We start from the raw sequence: 23386 nt of genomic DNA on the forward strand, positions 1-23386 counted from the left end.
GCCGTCGCGGGTTCGATTCTCTTTTCCCCTGTCCTGTCAGCCTACTGTCATATAAAGGACATTAGAGCCCATAAAAGACCCCCAGGTGGGGAAAAAAAAGAGGAAATATTAGCTTTCCACTTTTACTTTTTGTTTTGTCACTTGAAGGTTTGTGGTTATTATTATAATTATTTTCATATAATTACATACATTTCTCAGTAAGTCAAGGTGTTCATTGAGTGAAAAATAAATCATACTTAAAAGAAGATTAACAGTGACTCCAGGAAAAATGGATGGATGGATGAAAAATGGATGGATGGATGAAAAATGGATGGATGGATGAAAAATGGATGGATGGACTTTAGATGGACAGAATGAAATGAAGAACAGAAAGTACAGTAACACCTGGAAACAGATTTATATTTCCTGTTTTGCGTTTTTCCTGCCTGTCCCTTTAAAACTTCCCAGCATGCATCATTCCAGTAGTAGAAGCATTCCTGTTGATCGGAGCTCACCTTGTTGGGCAGGTCCAGGCTCGCCTTGGCGCTGCACATCGCCGTGACGACCGCCAGATTTCCGTCCTTGCAGGCGATGTGGAGCGGCGTGTTGCCATGGCGATCCTGCTGGTCCAGGGGGCAGCGCTGCCTGAGGAGGCAGCGGACGACTTCGACCTGACAGCGCCGAACCGCCAGGTGGAGCGCCGTGTGGCCGTCCTGCCGACAGAACCGGGTCAGTAACGGGTCAAAACCGGGCCAGAAATTTAAATAACAAAAATATAGATAAACATACAGAAATAAAAACTGATAAATCTAAAACTGAATTCAAAGTCCAAATAAGTAGAAGCTGTAAAACATGCTTGTCAAACAAGATGGACTCCCTGGTGTGATGACATCACCAGCGCATTGGTGAAAAAAAAAAGGTAAAACTGATTCCTAGTGGAACCAGGAAGTGTGTTCACCTTGTCCGTGGCCTCCAGGTCCGCCTTGTGCTCCACCAAGCACTCCACGATGTCCACGAAGCCGCGGGCCGACGCCGTCAGCAGCGGACTCTCCCCCTCACGGTTCTTGGCGTCCACATGGCAGCCGGCCTGGCAGAGCGCTCTGGCTACAGCGGAGTAGCCGTGCCACGCGGCGCAGTGCAGCGGCGTCTCCTGCTCCTGCAGACCATAAAATAAATAAAAAGCATGAAGATCTGGTTCCCTCGTGACCTTTCTATCCATCATGTTTGACCCGGGGGTGGACCCTCACCCGGTCCGTCAGGTCTGGATTGGCCCGGATGCTACACAGGTAGCTCACCACATCCACGTTGCCGTAGCGAGCCGCCACATGAAGAGCCGTTTCTCCAGACTGCAGGAGAAAAACAGCAAATATTCCCATGATTTAGAGAATAACAACCTTAAAGATGAAAGCTGTTCACCTCTGGAACATGTTTACTGCTGAAAATCCAACACGGATCCAAAGTGTTTACATACAGCAGCTAGCAAGAGACCAGTTAGCTTACAACACAGAACGGCTGACAGAGCAACAAAAACGAGAGTGAAGTCAGATTTTAGCGGCTGTAGGATTCCTCTTTATTCGTTGGTTATGACCATGAACCATTTCTCCCGCTAGCGCTAGGCTAGCATGTCTGCGTTGGTTATATTTACCCAGAATGCCCTGAGCTGTAGTCCACTTCCTGGTTTTGTATCTGATCGTGTGCTTTAGCAACATTCTTACAAAAGTACACTATATTTTGTTGCAACATTTTTAACAACTTTTTTGACTCGAATTTAAGCTTTTTTTCATCCTAATATTGTTAAATTCTCATGGGAATACTTAGACACTCATTATATCCACAGGATCTCATATGGACCAATTTTTATTTACTTAAGGTAAAAATGTTTGCTGAATTTTATGCATCAAATTTAGGAGTTTTTTTTAGAAATGCTTTTAAAGGCCTTGTCTGCCGGTAACAGGGGAGATCCTGTGTGAAGATACACTCTGCATGATGAGTTTGCTCGTTTGTGGGAGACGAAGCCACTTAGAATAAAATCTAATGGAAGCAAAATACTTTGTAAAAGTCTGGAGTCATCCCTCCTTTCTTTATATTTAGCAGTCAGACCTGCATGTCATCTTTAAAGTGGACTCGATCAATAGTTTCCCAGACTTTCTTTAAAAGTTGACTTTGAACCTTTGGAGCGTTTTCCACCAGGCTGTGACTTCACAAATAAAATTAGAGATGAATCCTTGTCTTAAGATTTTCACAATTTATTGTAATTCTTCCATTATAAAAACATAAAAGATTGGCTTCAATAACATGATTCCCAAATTTAAGGAAATCTTATTTTAAGCTTTCTGGCGTTTAGCAAATAGAAATAATCTTGGTGAATCTAACTGATCTAAAACAAGAAAGTTTAGTGTGATTTAACTTCAGACAGAGAAAATTTTTTTTTGTGTATGTAATTATTTGTAAATAATGTTTCCCAAACCTTCAAGGACTTTATACAGAAATCAAGCACTTTCCACACCTTGAAAGCACCGAGATGAAACTCAAGCATTTTAAAGGAAACTGCTTCTGGGATTCAGTGAGTCAGACTGAGCTCTGTATAATCAAACCCACACCAGCAGCATCAAAAACAAACACACACACTCACACACACAGTCCATCTTTCTCCGTCTCCATAGCAACAACAAATAAGCTGATAAAATGCCAGAGTAACCGCTTTTCCCTCGGCGTGAGTGTGTTTGTGTTGTTTTCAAAGCGGTCGGCCGGGTGGGAGGCGGAGAGCAGCTGAGCAGTAGTAGCGAGGCCGTGTGTGTTTTTAACGTGTGTGCGTGTGTGTGTGAGTGTGAGTGTGTGTGTGACTGGCCTTATCCTGGACGTCCAGAGGGCATTTCTTCTCGTGGAGGAACCTCAGGGTGTCGACGTGTCCGTGTCGGGCTGCGTAATACACGGCGTTGGCTCCGCTCTGACGGGACAACATCACAAATATTTAAAAAACAAACACCTCGTGTTTTCACCCGGGACTATTTCAGGGACATGCTAACATCCTGCACTCTGAGTCGCATTAGTCCAGCTGCTGCCATGGCAACGCTTAACAAGGGAGCTGGCAGCAAATGTCGTGTCATTGTGTGTTTAATTTGCACATCCATTATCGTGACGGCTCAGAATTGATCCTCGCTAAACGAGATGAAGTCGCCGTTTCTGGAAGTGAAACATGTTGTATTTCCTCCAACAGGTTACAATCGGTTCACTGGTGACACAAAACATCTTCATCACATTTCTTTGCACAAAATTTTAGTTTTTGCCTAATTTGAGCTCCTTTCAGGTTTGGGGTTCCTGTCTCTTTAAATTCAAATGAACTGCTGGAACTCAGCTTTGGTTGCTAGGCAACAGGCTGGGCTTGGCTGGGGTTGCTAGGTAACGGGTTGGGGTCACTATTTGAGGGGCAGTGCCTGCTGATTTGTGATGTTACGTTCTGGAGGTTTTTGAAATGGCTCATTTTCCAGACACCAAAAAACATTAATTTATTACCAAAAACCAGCTGGTTTGTTTTTAGAAACAGGAGAAACCCAAAACATGCACAAGTAGAAAAATGTGCAAAAAGTGATTTTCGTTTAATGCGCCCCCTTCAGGAAAGGATGCCATCTGACTCGGTACTTTATTACCAACAATCATTGACTCACTCTATTGTGACGTTGATCCATATAATGCCACTCGCGTCTTGGTTCATCTCTTTGGCTTTTAATTGTTTTATATTTCAACCCACTTATAAAAAACTTTTCACTGAATCTTTTTCCATTTTAAATAATTTAAAGACAAAACATGACACATCCATCAGGCAAAACATAAGAATGCCACACCTCTAAATATCTAATGAATACTAAAGTAAAAAACAAAAATCTCAAATAAATCCTTTGTTCTTTTAGAATTTGACTGATATATTCTAAATTAGGTTGAAACGATTAATCAGATTATTCATGATTAATCGATTATTGAAATAATCGTCAATTTAGTAACTGATTCATTTTAAACAGGAGAATAGAGACTCAAAAAAGTTAAAATGCTGAAAGACACACTCAGAAGAAACTAAGACAAAACTGTCTAAAAATATATACATTTTGTATTTAAGAAATTCTATAAAATAAATCTATTAAACACTTTATGCTATCCATATATTCATCAGTTAATCCTCAAAATAATACATAGAATACATAAATAATGGTTAGTTGGAGCTTTAATTGGATATATGACACAAATATGCAATAATTAATTATGTAACTAAATCTTGCCAACATAAACAAGTTTAATTTAATGCATTTGCAGTTGAGAGTCTCTCCTCTGTGATGAATCTAATTGAGTCTAATAAACTCCTCAGCTGGATCAGAATCACGCTGGCGACAACAAACAGGTCTCACCTTGTCGTTAGCCTGGATTTCTGCACCTTTTCTCATCAACACCTCGATGATCTGAATGTTGCCGCAGCCGGCGGCAATCAGCAGCGGAGGAGTCCCATGCTGCGAAAAAACCGAAATAAAGAAAAACCACATAATCACGCTTTTAGTTTATCTGGATGAAACGAGCTTATAATGAGAAACCAGGTAAGAAAAACTAAAATTTCTGACTGAAAGAAAGAAGGAAAGAAAGAAAGACAAAAAAAGAGAGGAAGAAAGAAAGGAAGGTATGAAGTAAAGGAAGGAAGGTATGAAGGAAAGGAGGAAGGAAAGAAAAAAGAAAGCAAATAATTAAGGAGGGAAGGAAGACAAAATGAAGGAAAAAATGAAGGAAGGACTGAAAGAAGAAAAAAGGGAAGGAATAGAGAACGGAAGGAAAGCAAGATGACAGAAATCAAAAAACGGTAGGAAGAAGTGAGAGAAGAAAGGATGGCAGAAGGAAGGAAGGGAATAAGAAGGAAACAAAGATGGCAGGACAACATTCCTACAATGTTTTATAAATCTGCAAAACATCAAAAAAATTACTTTGAGATTAATCTCCAAAATTTGAAAAAAACAAGAAAATTTCTGAGTTTGAAAAGTTTTGGAATTAATCTCAAACATTTGAGTTTAAAATAGAAAATTTCTGAGTTTGAAAAGTAAAAAATCAGCTTAAAAAAATCTTAAATTTTGAAGATATTCTCAGAAAATTAAGAAAACAATAAAAAAGAAAATTTCTGGGTTTCAAAAGTTGAAATTTTTACTTTTGAAAATTTCTTGAGGTTTTTTGGCAGAAAAATGTTTTTTCTTCCCATCTACAATGCCCCTAATATGCTGTTGTAGAAAAGTCAGCTGTAGTTTTGTATCATCTGATAAGATAAAAGAAGAAAACAAACAACTTGACATGTTTGTGAATAAACTGCTGGGAACACGAAGCCTCTGCTGCGTTTCAACATTTCGTTGCCGCCACACTGACGTGACTCACGTCTGCAGCTCAGCAGGACGGTTGGATTATTGACCCTAATAAAATCCTACCTGAGAGCAGCTTCGGCATTTCTCTTTGAATAACCAAATCTTACACCTGATTGGCCCATTTAACCCTTTGATCACCTTCCTGTCCAGTTCACACATTTCCTTTTACGACCCGCAGATTAAATAAACTTTTGATTAGCTAAACGATTTCCAAATGTCTGAGTTTCTACACATCCATCTGTAAAATCCCTAATTTTTCACTGAACATTCATTTATAAAACAATAAACTTGCAACATATTTATGTTGGGTTCTGAACACTGAATTTACAGTAAATAAGTTTAATATTTTACATTCCCCAACAGAGGAAGAGATAAATTATTTGTGTACCAACTGTTAGAAAAAATAATTCTTCTATGATTAATAGCATTTAGTTTGTATTATTCAATGTTATTTTAAATCAATATATATATATTTATTATGCTAGCTTGGTGCTCTTGAGGGCCCCCTGGTGGTGTGGAGGGTTATCAACCTCTGATGCATGTTGGACGTTCTTCGACAATCAGCTGCTTCAGAGTGAAAACTCTCCCTGGGATGAAAATTTGCTAATATTTTCAGAAACTCTGCGTCTCTAAATCTAGCAGGACAGAATCAGAGCTGATGGAGAATCACCTTGTTGGGCTGGTTGACGTCGTAGCTGTTCAAAGAGCCGAGCAGATGCTGCAGCCCGGGAACGTTGTCGTCGTTTATGGCGTGGATGATGGCCTTCATCACAAAGGAGTCTTCCTCGTCCTGTTCAGAAGGAAAAAAAGACACTTTTATCACTCTGTGAATTTTAAATTCAGTACGTTTCTGTCTTTCTGCTTATCTGCAGTTTGACAGAGCAGCGGTTTTCCAAAGTACAAAAACAATGCAATTCTACTGAATGTTTTCCAAACATTTTTTAAAATGAAATATAAGCTAGTGTAATTTATTTAAATGTTATTTCTGATGCTCATTTTCTGATTGGCTGCCAGGAAAATTCATCAAACTGCTTTTCTCCTCGAGCAAGAAACGGATAAAAACCAAAGAAAAACCATAAAAACTGTGGGAATAAAATAAAATTTGATGTGATTTATGTAAAATGTTACATATTTTCTTATAATCAACAGAGGGGATTGTGTTGAAAACTCATAATATATTATCTAAGAGTATTTTCCGCTGCAGAACTCATGGCAATCTAAACTCAGAAGGTTTGAGTCAGCGTTTAAATGAACGCATTAATTATGCAATAGTGAATAAAAAACATTTGTCTAGATAATATTCTGTAGCATTTTCTGTGCATTTTTACAGCATGGAGAAGTTTGGGACCCCTGAGACCCAACAAATCGTTGTGTAGCTCATGTTTGGACTGCGATGCTCTGCTGCACAGAGAGACGAAGAGCGGCGGGTCGGGAGGTGAAGAGGACGGAGGACAGGAGGCTAACGTGGCGTTTGTTCAGCCGACCTCAACGCCGCAGAAACATTCCTCCACATAACTTTGCTGCTGCGCCAGAGAAACTGAAACGCCTCGCAGAGCTCGGAAACAAAACACGTAAAAAAGAAGCACAGAGCTCTCTGGGAAATGACTCTCTACTGTCTCTCTTAGAAAACGTCATTAACTAAATGATCGCCTTTCTATAGATATAAAACTGCAGCACACATTAAAACATTTGAACTCCAGGCTGCTAATTATACCTAAACAATTGATTCTCAATAAATAAATAAAAATCTCAGATTTATTTCAGTTAACTTTAGTGAACAAGTGAAATAATGCTAAATTACCATAAACAAATTAATATATTTTTTAACACGTTCCTCGATTAAATGTATCAGTTCATTTCAAAACCTACATAATTATTTTATGACTTAATTATTTTACGTTCCTGTGCTGAAGCACATCCTGAATTAATTCAAACTGTCAACTTCATCCATCAAACTCAGTGGGCGGGACTAGGACATCTTCAGCCAATCAGACGTGAGGGTCTCCCTTAGTCCCGCCCACTGAGTTTGATGGATGAATTAAACAGTTTAAATTAATTCATGATTTGCACAAAAATATAATATAATTCTATCTTTTTAAAAATGAAATCTACCCAGTTTTAAATTAATTGGGGTTTATTTAATTAATTCTTTATTAAAAAATAATTTCTCTATCATATCCTGTTTTAAAAAATTATAATGTTATTAATTTATTGTAATTTGGCGTTCTTCACTATATTTTCTAGAAAAATTTCAAAATTATTCCATAGTGTGGGAGCTACAAACTAAGGTATTCAGAGGGTGCAGGAGGTTAGACAGATACCCAAGAAAGTTCAGTGGAAGGAAAAAGTGGGTTAGACAAAAATGCACCAAAAAGAAGGAAAACTGCAGGACAAGAGAACTGACACCAAAGTTAAACTTAAGAGTTTCGTGAGAGATTTACAAGAATCGTAGCGGATTTACGGTATTTTAATGTTTAACAAAGAATGTTGAGGATTTCTCAAGTCGAGTCTTACTGCTTTGAATAAAAACAAACAATGAATCACAACCAAACTTTACTGCACCAGCTGGCCCAACGCCTCTACACCACTTCAGCCAATAAAGCCAATGATCCAGAGCAGAGCTTCCACTGCGGCTGCAGTTCAGACTGTAAACTACAGGCGGCGCTGCAGCCACAACAACCAAATTCACCTGAGACATAAGGAAGTTTCAGTGAAGTGGCTTTGCTCCACTTAACGCTCTGTCAATGATTAAACCTCAAACAGCAACAGCATGAAAGGGTCAGTGTGTCGCCGTCCGTTTAGAAACCGACTCATCCACTTTCCTACTGGCTGAACCTGGTTCTACAAAACTGGAAACAATAAGATAAACCAGTTTTAGATTTCTGAGAAAGATAATGCAACCAGTAGAAAAAGAGCTAGCCAAGATGAAAATGTGGTTTGATTTTAACAAGTCATTATTAAATAAAGGAAAAGAAACTGCATAATCTGATCTATAAAACTGTAAAGTTGCACATAAATGGAGTTGAAATGGACAGAATTTGAGAATCGTTTTTAGGAATTATTCTAGACAAACAAAAATTAGCAAACATCTAATGGAATATTGTTAAATTATGATTCTCCGCTAGCTCATATTCTGTCCTGCTATTATTAAAATAAACAATTTAATAAAAGGATTGCATATTGGTTATGAACTATTTGTCTTATTGCTCAGAAATCTGGGGAAATGGAAGTAAAACTACATTTGATACTTCAGTTTAGTTAAGAAAAAATCCATTAGGCTTTTCAATGAAAAGGGACTAATAAACTTTTTTATCAAAGCAATACTTCAAAATTTAAAGACGTCTTGCATATAAAAATACTGGAAGTAATGTAAAAAGCCTTGGGGAAAATGTTTTCCTTCTGGAGTTCAGAAATTATTTAAGTAAAGAATAAATAATTTGTGAGGTTTGTTAATATTTGAACATGCTAAACAGAAAAGCCAGGTGAAGTCTAGATGTGTTTCAGTTATTAGCAAAAAACTGTGGAATTAATTAAATACCTCAAATTATGTCCTTTCTTTGTGAATTTTAAGAGCCTTAAAACGTAAAATCGTTCAAATTTACACTGTTATTTGAATATTCATATTCCTTTTTTGGTAAATTATGGGTTTGTAAAGTAGTATTTTGTTTTCTGTTTGTAATGTTGATAATTTACCAAAATAAAGTGAAAGTGAATGAGAAAGATTGTCAAGCTGCAGCAGGAGCAAATCCACATCAATGAACGTGACCTAAAACTTGTAAAATAGTCCAATTATCTCTGGGTTTCCCCCGTTAGCCAGCAGGCAGATCGGTGAGGATAAAGAAACAAACTTTACTGCTGCAGACAGACAGAGAGACTGCAGGGTGGATAAAGATCTGGGATGTAATGTGGCTGAACAGCCCAGCCCATCCTGAACCGGTTTGTGTTTTTCGTGGCGCTGAGGCCGGGACTCACCAGCGTGTCGTCGCTGCGCGCCACGCTGATGTTGCTCCTGGACAGGAAGGAGCGCGACAGGCGGTTACATAAGGAGATGAGTCGGACGGATTGCTGCAGGAAGAAGGAAAAAAACGAGCACAAGTTTAGCAAGTTCATGTCGAGTCACATTAAGGAGACTCGACGATCAGACAAGCAGACATGGAGAGGGATTTTCTGCTCTACTTCTGTCAGTATCCCACTGACCCACTGGTGACTGGGCTGCATGAAACTCAATGCAGAAACGCTCCAGTGTTGCAGGACAGTGCAGCCCAAGATCTTAGTCAGAAAATTTAAAAATAAATTTAAAAAGGGCAGTATTAAGTTTTACAGGCACATCGAGCCATTTAATAACACGATCCTCAGTTGTCTAAAAAATGCTAAGACTTAAAAGAAATTTAACGTCTAGAAATTGGGTCTCTGTCTCTTTAAGAAGCTCCTGCTCTTTCTGAAGCTCCGCCTTCAGGAAGTCTTCACAACATGGCTCCTCTGTTAACCCTACAATGTTTTCACAAGTAGCTCCTATGATGATCTCAGTGCTGCTGCTCCATAAGGTTTTAATCATTTAATAAAATAGTTTGAAGATTACCAAATCAATTTTACAAAACCGTGGAAGCATTTTTAATAATTACAGTCTGCAGTCATTAGGAAGTTTGTCAGACTTGCCACGTTATTTATTCTCCATAATGAAGATTTAATTAAGCTGGATTATCAAGTTTAAGGATTTTGTAAATATTGCTTTACAGTCATGTTAATAAAATGCCAACAGTGGATAAATAACTCAGGCGGGAGACAAAAACAACAGGAATGGCATTTCGCTACTGATAATCAATGCATTTTATACAGTCTGGTGCTTTGTTGAGTCAGTTAATGGGAGTCGAAGCCGGCGACCAAACAGAGGCTTCATCAAGTTATACAACAGCAGCAGGAAGTGAATTAATGACAGAGTCACTTACTTTCCATTTCCTTCGAGCTGCAAACTTCTTAAACTTCTCCATGTTGACGGCCGACTCCTTCCTGCTCAGTGCTTGCTGAGTGTCTTTTGGCTGATTTCACAAACAAGACCAAAGAAAAGAAGAAAAACTAGCTTTCAAATCTAAAATCAAACACAAACACTGGCAGACAAGGCAGTGGATGTTTTAAATGAGGTAAAGATTATCCTAACCTTGATCCAGGGGTGCTGGAGGGTGTCCTGAATCGTCATTCTCTTTCTGAAAACAGAAATAAATAAGACAACATGAACAGAAAAATAACATTTTTAACAAAGTTATGCTCTTTTGTATTTCACAAGAGAATAATTTATCCTGCAGATTGATAAAAAACACTAAAACAAAGATGAGCTGGTAGCTGCTGAGGATCGACTGTCTTTAATTCAAAACAACTACTGGAATCCAGTTCTTTAAAAATATATAAAGGAATCATCCTTTAAATGTTTACAGGACTTTTTATTTAACCAGAATTAAAGTTTCTCTGTGGGATGTTGACCACTCTTCAAAACAGGAAAAACAAGAGAACATATCACTCAAATAAAGCAGATGAGGCGTCAAATGGTTTGATGAAAATACATTAGGGCTGAAACGATTAATCGGATTAGTCACGATTAATCGATTATTGGAATGATCGTTAACTAACTCAGGAATCAATTGACTGACTCACAAAAAGGCCTTTTGCTAAAAGAACAACACAACGAGAGCTTTAATTCAACCAAAATGTACAAAAAAATATACATTTTGCATTTAAGATAATAAAATAAAAACTTTTTAAATTGTTTTCACTGCAAAACCTCCAAACTTTACCAAGTATTTTTACCAAGTGAAATAATCTGCCAATGGAACCAGTACTTTCAGTACAAGATGATTCATGTCCGATCATGATGCGGATCCATTCAAAAACACGTCCACTGAGTTGAATCCAGTCTGTGAATCTAAAATGTCCCGCATTAGATTGTTCCTCCAGTCAGTTAAACAGCTTGTCGTCTTTCCCAAATGTTTATTTTCCTTCTTAAATGAAATTACCTCCACACCTCCTGCCCTGACTCACCCTCCTTCCCCTCGCCTCATTAAGCCGAAGGAGAAAGCAGTGATTTAAGGAAAGAAAAGGGGGTTTGATGGCATTTACTGTCTCTAGGTGCAGCTACAGCCATTGAGCTGTTGCTGGAGCAACTCTAATGAGGACCAAACACAGTCGGAACAATTTCAGGAACCAGCGCCAGAGGACATTTTGCCCAGAAACAAGGAGGTTGTTTTCAGAATATCTGTGAAAATCTGGCCAGAAACACAACATGTACAAGCTGAGCATGAGGAAGTAATTCACAGTTACTGCGGACCCAGTCCAGGGATAATAAGCAGAAACAGGATGCTTGGAGAACACGCATTTCATTTTCAGTGGCGGTCAGAGGTTTTTGGTCCAGACTGGTTTCATTGAAAATGTCCTGGTATTTACTCTATTCAGGTTCTGGATGGGAAACGGGTCCAAAGCATCATACTCATTAACATCTGGCATGAAGTCCTCTACCAACATCTACAGCGCACAAACTCAGTTTACATTTAGAACGGGCCATTTCACGATCCGCCCGCGTCCCGTCAGGTCAAGTAGAATCAGACCTGAACATTCGGAACCACATAAAGACAGTCACAAAGTCGGCCTTCCATCACCTGAAGAACATCTCCAGGATTAATGGACTAATGTCCCAGCAAGAGACAGAGGAACTCATCCATGAGTTTACCTTCAGTCGCATGAACGATGACTTTATTTTACGCCTTTGTGTTCATGCTAACCTGAGATGCTAACATATTTGTACTGGAAATGATGAGAGAGGAAGGTTGTGCATACTTTGGATCTTTGATAAGAAGCCTCTTAATGAAGTCTTTGGCCAGAGCGCTGGTGTTGCTGAAGAACTCTTCGTCGAACGTGTAATCGACGGCCGACACGTTGGCCAGAGTCTCCTGCTTGTTTTCGCCCAGGAAGGGAGAAGCACCACTCAGCCTGCATGGAGGAAATAAACCACGTCAGACTCAAAAGGTTCCCAAAAATGCATTTCTTTATAACGTACAGCCTTGTCTGCTTTAACAGGAACATGTTTCTTTTTCCATCTAAATCCGAATGGGTTTAATAATCAAAGAGCAGCGGATCAGAGGAACTTCATCCAAACACTTATTCATCTAATCACTATTCATCTGCTGATAAGATTTGCTCCGTCAAGCTGAGATTAAGGCCTTTGATGGGGGAATGGTATTAACGAGCTGAGTAGCAGCTAATGGTGACTCATAAATCCCGCTTTGCTATGAGACTCAAACCATTTAGTGTGTTCTAGCTGCAGGACAGCCAGCTGGAGAGCTCCCAGTTTGGGTGCAGCGCAGGAATGTTAATGCACCTTCACACCAATCTGCTGATTTCACACATAAAATGGAAGCAGATGCAGCAAATGAGCGATGTGCACACAGCCATGAGAGAGAAGCATGTCTGGGCAGATAGGAGAACAACGAAAAAAGCCTCCAGGGCTCCTCAGTGAGAGGCCAGCCGCTAATTAACATGTAAGCTGGGAGGAAACATGGAGGTGGTGCGAGGTCAAGATCAACCTGAGTGGGAACGTTATAAAATCATGATCCAAGCTCGGCTGCAACTAATGATTATTTTAGCAACAGATTATTCTGACGATTAGTCGATTAATTGGATAAAAGAAATGCAAACATTCTGCATATTTTCTATTTAACCACATAAGTTTATTTTGTACATTATTTGAAACGATTAATCGTGATGAATCAATTATTCAAATAATCTGCAACTAATTTAGTAATCGTTAAATGGAGGAAATGGGCAGTAATTGAGACAAAACTGTACAAAAATACATTCATTTTGCATTTAAAGCTGCAGTAAGTCCCTTTTATAGAAAACACATTTTCTTACATATTTTGCTGTCACCATGTCGTGACGATACGGTATGGGACAGAAAATCGAGCTCCTCTGCCTTTTCCCAACGCAACTAGAAACAACCAATCAGAGCTAAAATAATCATCAGTTAATACCTGCAGCCCCATTTCACAATGTTAGCGATCAAATGAAAAATACAACTGTTCAGTTCCTTTGTACATAAAGGAAACACTTTATTGCCAAAATGCAACGTAGCATTTTTTTAGTGCACGTTTGATGATTTGTAGCTACATAATAGTAGCATCAAAATGTGAAAATCTCATCTCCTTCTGTGCAGTGCAGGGCTGATCTGTTGACTATTTTATGGATGAACCAATAATAATTAGCTGAATCAGGACAGAATTTGAACAAAGTGAAGCTAAAACTGTCACTTGAATTTGGGGTTGAAAATTTTTTCAGACAAACAAGAATTCATTTTAAATGCACATATATATATATATATATATATATATATATATATATATATATATATATATATATATATATATATATATATATATATATATATATATATATATATATATATATTTGTAGATCTTTAGCTTAATTCTTGCTCTGAATGTTTTGTTCTTTCAGAAAATGCCCTTTTTTGAGTGTATATACTCAATGATTAATTGATTACTAAATTAGTTAACTGAATAATCAATTAATCAGATTAATTGGATTAATCGCTTTGGCCCTACATTCAAGATCTTTACAAATTCATAATTTTTGGTCCCATTTAAAAACATAACTCAGTTTTAACACCACAGAAACTGAAAACCTGATCCCCTAAAAGAACTGAATTTATTCCTGGTAGCTTTAGCTCAAACCTACTCAGCCTCTGAAATCCAGTGAATCTGTGTTTCTGCTATCAGAACAGACACTGAGCAATCTATTTTCTGCTCTGGCTCACAGAGCTGTGACAGTTGTGTGGGCTGACAGCATGAATGCAGATCATGCATGCAAGCAGCAAGTACATGAGTATGCAATTATTAGTATGTTGTTATGTGAGGAAATCACTTCCCACAGCGATATTGAAGAGCAGCTATCGGATATAACATTTAGCTTCAACAGGCTGCTTTTATAGAGCTGAAGTGTATTTAAAATTCATGTGTGGGCGCATTCGCCTTTGTGTTTCGACTTGGCAACATGTTTTTGTGTGTACATTATTTGCATATGTCACTCTGAATTACAATGTGGCCATAAAATGAGCAAGATGGCGTCATGATGCGGCCACAGCAGGTGATCTGTTGGACGCTGCGGACAGGACTTTTTCCTCTGCTGCTGAATTAAACAGTGCTGACAGCTCTCTGCAGCTGAAAACCGCCCTGCAGCCATGAAAGCTGCTGGTTGTACAGGTCAGGCTTGGTTGTCTCTAAGCTTAACATCAGCAAACATTTCTGATAAAGTGGCTACGAATTTTAGTTGGCTTGAGTCGCTGCCTGTCAAACCACGGTTGGGTCACAGAAGTTCAGGTTCAGACGGAAACCCGGGCACCCAACTCCAAAAGTGAATTCTGGGTTTGATTTGAGATTTTGTCCCTCTGGGATGAGTCTGGAAATCTTCTAAAGTGAAAAAGTTTTCCTAACAAATATCAAGTGGAGGCTACTGCTAACTCAAACGTTAAAACTACGCTAACACCAAACCTTAATCACAAACATGAGTTCAGATAAAGCCAAAGGGCTAATATTAAAGCACCAACTTCAATTCAAAGACTACAATTCTCAAGCACAATTAAATTTTTACATTATAATTTACAAGGTCTGTAATCTTAGATACTGCATTTATGTTTATGTCTTACTGGCTTCAAGAAACATTACATTAGGGAGAGCTAACTGTGCTAAATGTTGTCAAAGTTAGCTGAAGTGCTAAATAAAAACAAATTAGCTCCCCTATTAGTGGAAGTGTGCTGCAGTTATCCAAAGCTCAAACTAAAACAATAAAAACATTAAAAAATGTGTTTTCTTTCTGAAAAATAAAATTGATAAAATAGTTTTTGTTGGAGTCGTTTATAAACGAACAAATAAAACAATAAAAAATATTCCTGGTGATCCCAAGACGTTACTCACAGGATGTAGGTTATAACCCCGATGCTCCTGAAAAGACAGAAATAATAACTTTAGCATGAAACATTTTGAACATGTGAGCATCGTGTACAGTAGTAAATTGCCTTTGCATGAGATTTTCACCTGAAGCTCAAACATCACATCACATCCTGCTCATTCCCAGACCAGCTGCTGGTTTACTCACCACATGTCCGCCTCCAGGCCCAAAGGTTCATAGTTCACTACTTCTGGAGCTGTGAAGCCAAACAGAAGGTTTTTAATATTCAGGCCAACCTGAAAATCACACGTTCACTTTCCACTCATTATCCAGACTCAGGCCTTTTGCTGCACATTTTCAGCTGGTTTTCAATCAATAATTTCTTTGGACGTGTAAGAAAACTCAGCAAACCTGTGAGGTGTGAAAATGAGGCTTTTTCTTTTCTCTTCACACTTTCTCAGATGTGTGAAAAATTACAGATTTACTACGCTTCTCTTCAGACACAAAGGAGTTACTGAGGAAGAAATTAGGTTTGAAGGATAACATCCAGTACATACTGCTCATCATTTTAGGATTTCTTTTACATTAGGCAGGTAAATGCAAACAAAATCACTTTATTTTTGCCCAAATGTGACTCAGTTTCAATCTTTTCAAGACTTGCTGTGTGAATGTAAACTTGGATAAAATAATATCTTTGAATGTGTTTTTCCTCCTCCATATTTAATAAACTGACACAACAAACAAAACAATTATTCTATAAAGTCATCATTCATATTTGTAAAATAACCAAACTGATAGAATACTGATGTAAACTGTAATCATGACTTAAGGAAGTTTGTTATATCCTGATATGATTTTGATGCAAATTGCAGCAAGTATGCAAATGATCCTCACTCCTTCTTGAGTGTTGCAGCCCCTCCATCCTGCAGTAATTAAGTTTATGTTGATTTTACACAACCAGCATGCAGATGTGGCTTCAGCACATCTGTGCTGATAAAAACTCACAGGTTGCCTGGTGCTGGAAGAGGCCAGTCAGGGGCTGGAGCCGTTGGCAGGCGGCCTATTTAAAGGCCAGATGGCGCTGCGTGTGTCTGTGGTTTACATGTGAGACATTCCTGGTGATCTCCCGTCTATTATCAAATGTTTGGTGCAGTTAGCACCTGCTCCTGCAGCGTGTTAAACCCCAGGGATGAAACCAGGAACACTGGGTGTGCAGTGATGCGCGCGGATACAAACATGTTTACAGAAATCAGACTCACCTACAAACTCTGGAGTCCCAAAAATGTTCTTGAAATCATTTCCAAAGTCGATCTTGTGCGCTAGTCCGAAGTCGATGAGCTTGATGCGCGGGTGAGGCACTGAGCGGTTCAGCAGCATGATGTTCTCCGGCTGCAGCGAAACAACAACGAGTTAGAGCAGAACACCCAACTGGGACCGGTTAGAACTGGGACCGGTCAGAACTGGGACCAGTCAGAAATGGGACCGGTCAGAACTGGGACCGGTCAGAACTGGGACCAGTCAGAAATGGGACCGGTCAGAACTGGGACCGGTCAGAACTGGGACCGGTTAGAACTGGGACCAGTTAGAACTGGGACCAGTCAGAACTGGGACCGGTCAGAACTGGGACCGGTCAGAACTGGGACCGGTCAGGAAAGAGTCCCATCAGGATGGAAATGTTATGCAAAACCTGAGAGGGATCCTGTCAGAGGTGGATTTTATACAAACCAAAACAACAAACTGTCAGTAATTATTCAAACATGTGAGGTTAGTTAACGGGCAGAAACAGGAAGTTTAGTTTGACTTTATTGATTCGTTTCTGCTCAGCAAACAAAGATTAGATTATAACGACATCCAGAATATTAGCTGGTCCAGGATTAAACGTGTTCAGTCTTGGAGTTATGACACATTATTCAACTGATAGGAGGATGTTTAAGGACCGGAGTCGGTCTGTAGGACAGCAGCCCAGTACTGGACTCTGTCCGGGCTCAACCAGTGAGTTCCCAGCGTCACCAGTTACTGGTTCTGCCAAACTGCAGATGCTGCAGGCGTCAATAAAATCTCTGGATCGATCAAAGAGTTTCATCCGCCTGCAGGACGAATTAACGGGAACCGAACTTTCCTCCAAACATGACGAAGAGGAAAACTGATCAATAATCAGCTCCAACATTTTACCAATCAATCGATCACAACAAGAGTTCACAGGGAACAGAGCTGGGGTGAACTTTGACCTTTCACAGTTTCTCTCCCACTCGATAGAAAACAATAAATGAGTCACGATGCTAACAACATTAGCAACAAAGCAGAAAAATAAAATAAAAAGTGAGGACTCGTTTAAAGGAGGCGAGTTTATGCAAAAGGATCAGTAGATTGTTCAGATTTTATTTCTGAGAATAAAGTTGTTTTTTATCTAGATGAAGCTGAAAACATTAAAGGAGCTCAGCCTGCTGTACCTTCAGGTCGAAGTGAGCGATCTGCTTGGAGTGCAGGTAGAGAACTCCGTCCAGGATCTGCTTCAGGAACTGAGTGGCCTCCTCTTCGCTCAGAGACTCCTTCTCTGCCAGGAAGTCAAAGAGCTCACCGCCAGCAACACTAAAAACAAAAAGAAAAGGAGGAGAGCGATGAGGGGACACGATCTGATCAGAGGAAGCTGCAAATCCCTGAGATCCAATCAACCTGAACCGGTTTAACGGCGCCGCAGTGGGAAAGAACCGAGTTCAGCTCACTTTGAACTTTACAGCAGATTTAAAAAGATCCTTGATTAAAACGGCTTTTTAAAGAATATGTGACCTGGAACATGTCTTCTAAAAATGACAACTGGAAAATAACTTAGCATTAGCTTAGATTTAAAATCTGGTTTTCTAACAAATCTCAAATGTTTTCATCTGATTATTAAAGAAAAATACTAATATATAATAAACTTATGAACTTATAAAAGATATTTAAAGGAAGGAAGGAAACATTTATGGCTGGATGAACAAACAAACGGGCAGATGAACAAACGGATGGAGGAAGGACGGATGTCTTGGACCACAGAGTGGAAAATAAAAGATTCTTTATTTGAATCCAAATCTGAATAATTAAAACCCAGATCTCTCCAGGCTGCATTTGAAGGCCAATTAACATCTAAATAGTTTTCATCATCATGAACTTTTAATATTTAATCCTGAAAACCTAATTTTATTACAAAAGCAGATCCAAATGAAACTTCAAACCTCCAGATGAAATCCTTTAAAATCTTAATAAATACCTGCACAGCTTCACTAATAGCTGACCGATCAGTTTCTGCACACCTACAATCAGATAATCAATTCTCCTTCACAGCGGAGGCTCAGCTAATAAACCCACAAAATTACTGATGTTCATGATAGCGGCAGCGATGGGAGGATGAGGAACAGGAAGTGATGAAGGCACCAGGACAAACCTGCAGCGTGACGAAGGAAGCAGAAGTGAGAGCAGATAGCTGTCAGGAAATACGCCCAAAAGCCGCAGTCAAATTTAAAATTCATAGTAATTCTGATGATATAAAAATAATCCTAAGATTTTTTAAGATGTTTCATCACAAAGAATCACCAATTAATCCAGCAACAAACACAAACGTGTCCCTCAAACCCGAACAGATGAGGCCTGATGCCTGAATCCTCTCTCTACATTCACCCATTTCAAGTTTTAGAAAACCTCAAACACATTTTTAAATATGTAGAGAAAAAATATCCATCGTTGCTCAGTTTTAGGATGTCTGGGAGATAAATCCTGTTGAACATTAAAGGGGCAGTATCATGTAAAATCAAATATTTTTAGCTGTAATGCTATTCTCTCATCAAAAACAGACCTGAGTGTCGCCTTGATTTTTTCATGCATGTTTGAGAAATCCTTTAATTTCCATTAACCGCTCAGCTGTGCAAAACATCTTGGTGGACTTAGTTCTGCCTTGTCAAGAAAATCCGAGATCATCCCACTTCCCCATGCTGGAGATTTTAGTTTAACAGTAACAATAAATAAAGTTATCTTTAAAATTAATTATTCAAGTAAAATCTAGACCCAACATTAGACTTAAATGTCAATAAAATCAATTTGGTTGTGTGTGTTGTTTCTGTCTCCTGCAAACTTTGCTTTAATTCTACTTTTTTCTATCTAATCATAAGAAATCATAGTCAAGACAGAGAGTCATGAAACAGGAAAAGCAGTTTCCTGGAAAAAGAGGAAGTAAGTTTCCAGCCTGCAGATTTATAAAAATAGTTCAGACTATTACTTAGCATGAGAGTTTTAAAGAAAGAAATCTAAATATTGTGAGTAATTGGATAAGATTCAAAGTAAAATACTTATATTAATATTGGTTTACTTGTAATAATACTTACACTTACATTAGTGGGAACTCTTACAAGTAAAACAAGTAACTGTAACTAATATCAAATAATAAGAATCATGGATTATTCTTGGTTTCTTTACAGAAAACATTTGTAATAACTCACATTAAGATTATAATAAGAGTAACTGATAAATTATGGTTATCATAACATTATAAAAGAATGATAAATCAGAGAAGTAAAAGAAGTTATAAATGTGATTTTTACTCTGAACTTGAAATGTTATAAATGTGATTTTTACTCTGAACTTGAAATGGTGTCAAAGGTGTAACTGCAAATTAAAGATCACTGATGTGTTGGAGGTAGATTGTAGGTGAAAGGTTAAGGGAGAAAGAGGAACTAACAGGAGAGCAGAGATGGTCAACACCTTATTTGGAAACAGGTTGTTGAGCAAAAGTGGGGTGTGGGTGCGACTTTAGCAACTCTCGGTGCGAAGATGTGAGTTTGGAGGATGCAGTTGCTCCTTTTCTCGGAAAAGGAGTCGTGTCCTACGTGCCTGGGTCAAAGTGACCCAGGTCACAAGTGTCACAGGTGCATTATTTCGCAACCTTCAACAGTAACCAGGGCGAAGGCCTGAGCTAAGAGTTGGGGCCTGGTTGCGCAGTCATGAGGATGTGCTTACAGATGTTCTTTTTCTATAAAAATGCCTAGGAGACTGCTACAGCTTTGTGTGTTGATTAATAGTGATTGCTTAATGTGTAATCTCTGTATTTTAGTATGTTTTCTGTAACGATGAACCAAAATCAAATAATCTAATGTAATGAATTGATGTTTTATATAAAACAAACTTTATTGATTAAAGTTAATTATATGGATAAGAGTATAGAATCAAAGAAAGAGAAGGAAGGCTGAGGTGGGTGCAAACTGCAAATGTCAGAACATGAGAGTGGGTTTAGTTGTGCAACTGCCAGGTCACAAGTATGCCTGCCACTTGAAAGTTTCCAATAGTCGCAGGTGTCAAAAGCACGTTATCTCGCAACAGGGTCAATATGACCCAAGTCACGAATGTCACCAGAGTGGTGTGCAATCTCCCACAACGGTTGGGGCCTGAGTGTAGAGGCGGGCAAACGCAGCAGCACCCCTGCTCTCTCTCTCTCTATCTGGGGTACATGCCCACAAGTGCAGAAACGTATAAAAATGTGAGACCGAGGTGATACGATGTTCTTCGTCGCCGGCGCTGAGACTCTACACAAGTGTGGTAAGAAGACCAGCAGAGGACTACGCCCTGGAACCAAGAAAAGCGCCTCACAAGGAGGACAACGGAGCTCCTCACGCCGGACCAAAGGGCGAGATCCACCGACCCACTGCCTTGGTTCCTAATTAGATTTCCAAACTCTGCACTCTACCCAGCGATTTCAAAAATTACATCTCAACGGACTTGGGGAACTGAACACAAGTCACAGGATCGACTAAGGGCTGTTTGGCTGGATGAAGCAGACAGTTCATTTTGTTTCGGTTCCAAAGAGGATTTATGATTCAAAGTCAAAGACTCTGACCAAGGACTACAAGGACTCCTGTTGCCAAGATCCGATACCATCGATGGGTATGAGTTGTGCCACACCCCAAAGCCTTATTTGATAGATAGATGACAGTGTAGGGAGGTTGTTAGGTAAAGGTTGAATTGATCTAAACTATATTGATTTTCTTTGTATGGTAGTCTCAAGTAAATTCTGTATGCCTGTCATTTTCCCTGCTAAAGCTTGCTTAATAAATTCATATATTTTAAAAATTCTGATTAGGTTGTGGACATTGAAATTAATTGAGTCATTTGAATTAAAGTGCTTCTATTTATAGTAAAATCAGTATTCATGATTCTAGTAATGTGGTGGCTTCAGACTTTCCTTTGGTGAGAGAAAAATAATGACCCTGTGATTATCTTAGTCTTAGTCACTAAAAATTATCTAGCCGTTACCAAGTGCACGTTACAATTTTAGAAAGGGAACTACCGTTAACAGAAGTGGTTATTGGAACTATGCGGCTGTGAGGGCTACTCGGTTGATTGTTCCTTAACTGGGAAGGGTCATAACTTCTGGATAAGGAGGTAGTCAGAGCTAGACGAATCCCTTTCGCCACCAGTTTAAATAGATTATCTCTTATAGATCTTGTTCAGGGTAAGACCCAGGTCTTAGAGATTCTCCGGACCTGTTAGACAGAGAACTGGTTCAGTAGTCAGCCCGAGGAGTTGTGAGGAGAGGGCGGGGCTGGCTATTGCGCAGTAACAAACAGCCTTGAAGACGCAGCTCCTCCCCCTATCTGCTCCTTCAGACTAGCCAGAAGGAATTAGCGAACACCTGGTGGATCTGGTGATCCACCAGGTGTTCTTCTCAGTGCAACTCTGGTAAAAATGTTGTAAGAAGATTAACAGAGGCACAGTTGAACTGCACCTTCAACTGTGAAGGTGCAGTTTTTAGAAAGAGCAGGAGCTTCTTAAAGAGACAGAGGCCTAATTCCCAGGCGTTAAAAATAACATTGTGATACAAAATGGCGCTATGTGGCTGGAAAACACAATACTGCTGATTTAATAATATTAATCCATCCTGAGGATTTTCCTCCAGCTTCATTGAGTTTTAGCATCTTAGAAACTAAACCTGCATCAGCTGTGGACATAAATGAAAGCTCCTCTTAACGATGGGCAGATTCTGAAATCGCCTGAAATAACAAAGTCATGTGACTAGTTAGTCAAAACTATTCACATGACTGAGATACCATGTGCAGCGTGAATCTTCGGTTATTAAAAATGACATATGAATAAGTTTGTTTACACATTAAAAAACATGCTGCACCATCATCCTCCTCCTACCACTTCCTGTTGTCTTCTTTGTCGTTTCTGCCAGTAGTATAATCTGATTGTCGATCACGTGACTCGTGATGTGGAAAAAGTGTTTTTATTGTAGTTTTGTGAAACATTAATTTCAACCCAGCCAAAAACCCTACAGCAAAAACTTCTTGATAAATGTATTTTTATTATTTTTTTCAAGCAAATTAATTTTTGTAATTCCGATTTGTGCAATTATTCATGCGGTTGATGGAAATGTGTGTAGTGACACAGACTTCATTTGTATAGTTTTCAGCCATTGTTTATGTCTGGGTTCTTCTGAATTACGACATGTTTTATAGGAAGTCAACAACACGCAACGTCACAGTTCAGACTGCAGACGCTTTGAAAACTATCAGATATTTATCCAATTTAGTTCCACTTATGAAGTGGCAGATATTGGATGTTATTGGTGGGTGAAAAGAACAAAACACTATGAATAAGTTTTATTTGGGTCAAATTTACCTTAGAAGTAGCTGAGGTTTTATGAACTATATGTCTTTTAATGATGCAGTTAAAGTCTACTGTGAAACCATAATCACTCAGTCCAGTTCTGAGTCCATTAGAAAACCTTTGGAGAAACAGGAGAATCAATCATGGCTCTCAGCTAACAGATCTGCAGCAACGTGTGACGTTTTCAAGGTCTTATGGACCAGAATATCTGAGGAATGTTTCTGGAGCCACAAACACTTCAGTTGTGAAGGTTAAAGCTGCTGGGTGGGAGAGTTTAGTCTTGATAACTGAATATGGGAGAACATCTATTGTGTTGGATGTCAAAAGACATAAACAAATCAACTGCTGTCCGTATTTCCATCTCCAATCTGCACGCTCTCATATTCCAGTTCTTCAGAGTCCAGTTCTCGTCACATGCAAGATTCTTTTACCAGCATCCCATAAAA

General features: G+C 39.0%; 1 protein-coding gene across 3 annotated transcripts in view; it reads right to left on the minus strand.

Moving 5' to 3' along the window:
• Positions 1 to 23386, minus strand: part of dapk1 (death-associated protein kinase 1) — a 72754-nt gene that overhangs the window by 14299 nt on the left and 35069 nt on the right. For all 3 annotated transcript variants that reach the window (XM_044112087.1, XM_044112089.1, XM_044112088.1), the window contains exons 4-17: positions 17759 to 17897; positions 16568 to 16697; positions 15516 to 15564; positions 15335 to 15361; positions 12186 to 12338; positions 10519 to 10564; positions 10310 to 10399; positions 9336 to 9428; positions 6034 to 6153; positions 4377 to 4475; positions 2828 to 2926; positions 1227 to 1325; positions 938 to 1135; positions 495 to 692 (exon numbers count right to left, since the gene is read on the minus strand). In XM_044112087.1, coding sequence (XP_043968022.1) covers positions 495 to 692; positions 938 to 1135; positions 1227 to 1325; positions 2828 to 2926; positions 4377 to 4475; positions 6034 to 6153; positions 9336 to 9428; positions 10310 to 10399; positions 10519 to 10564; positions 12186 to 12338; positions 15335 to 15361; positions 15516 to 15564; positions 16568 to 16697; positions 17759 to 17897 — 1540 coding nt within the window. The remainder of the gene's footprint in view (positions 1 to 494; positions 693 to 937; positions 1136 to 1226; positions 1326 to 2827; positions 2927 to 4376; positions 4476 to 6033; positions 6154 to 9335; positions 9429 to 10309; positions 10400 to 10518; positions 10565 to 12185; positions 12339 to 15334; positions 15362 to 15515; positions 15565 to 16567; positions 16698 to 17758; positions 17898 to 23386) is intronic.

This window comes from Gambusia affinis, linkage group LG03 (genome assembly GCF_019740435.1).
Source record: "Gambusia affinis linkage group LG03, SWU_Gaff_1.0, whole genome shotgun sequence".
Classification (NCBI taxonomy): Eukaryota; Metazoa; Chordata; class Actinopteri; order Cyprinodontiformes; family Poeciliidae; genus Gambusia; species Gambusia affinis.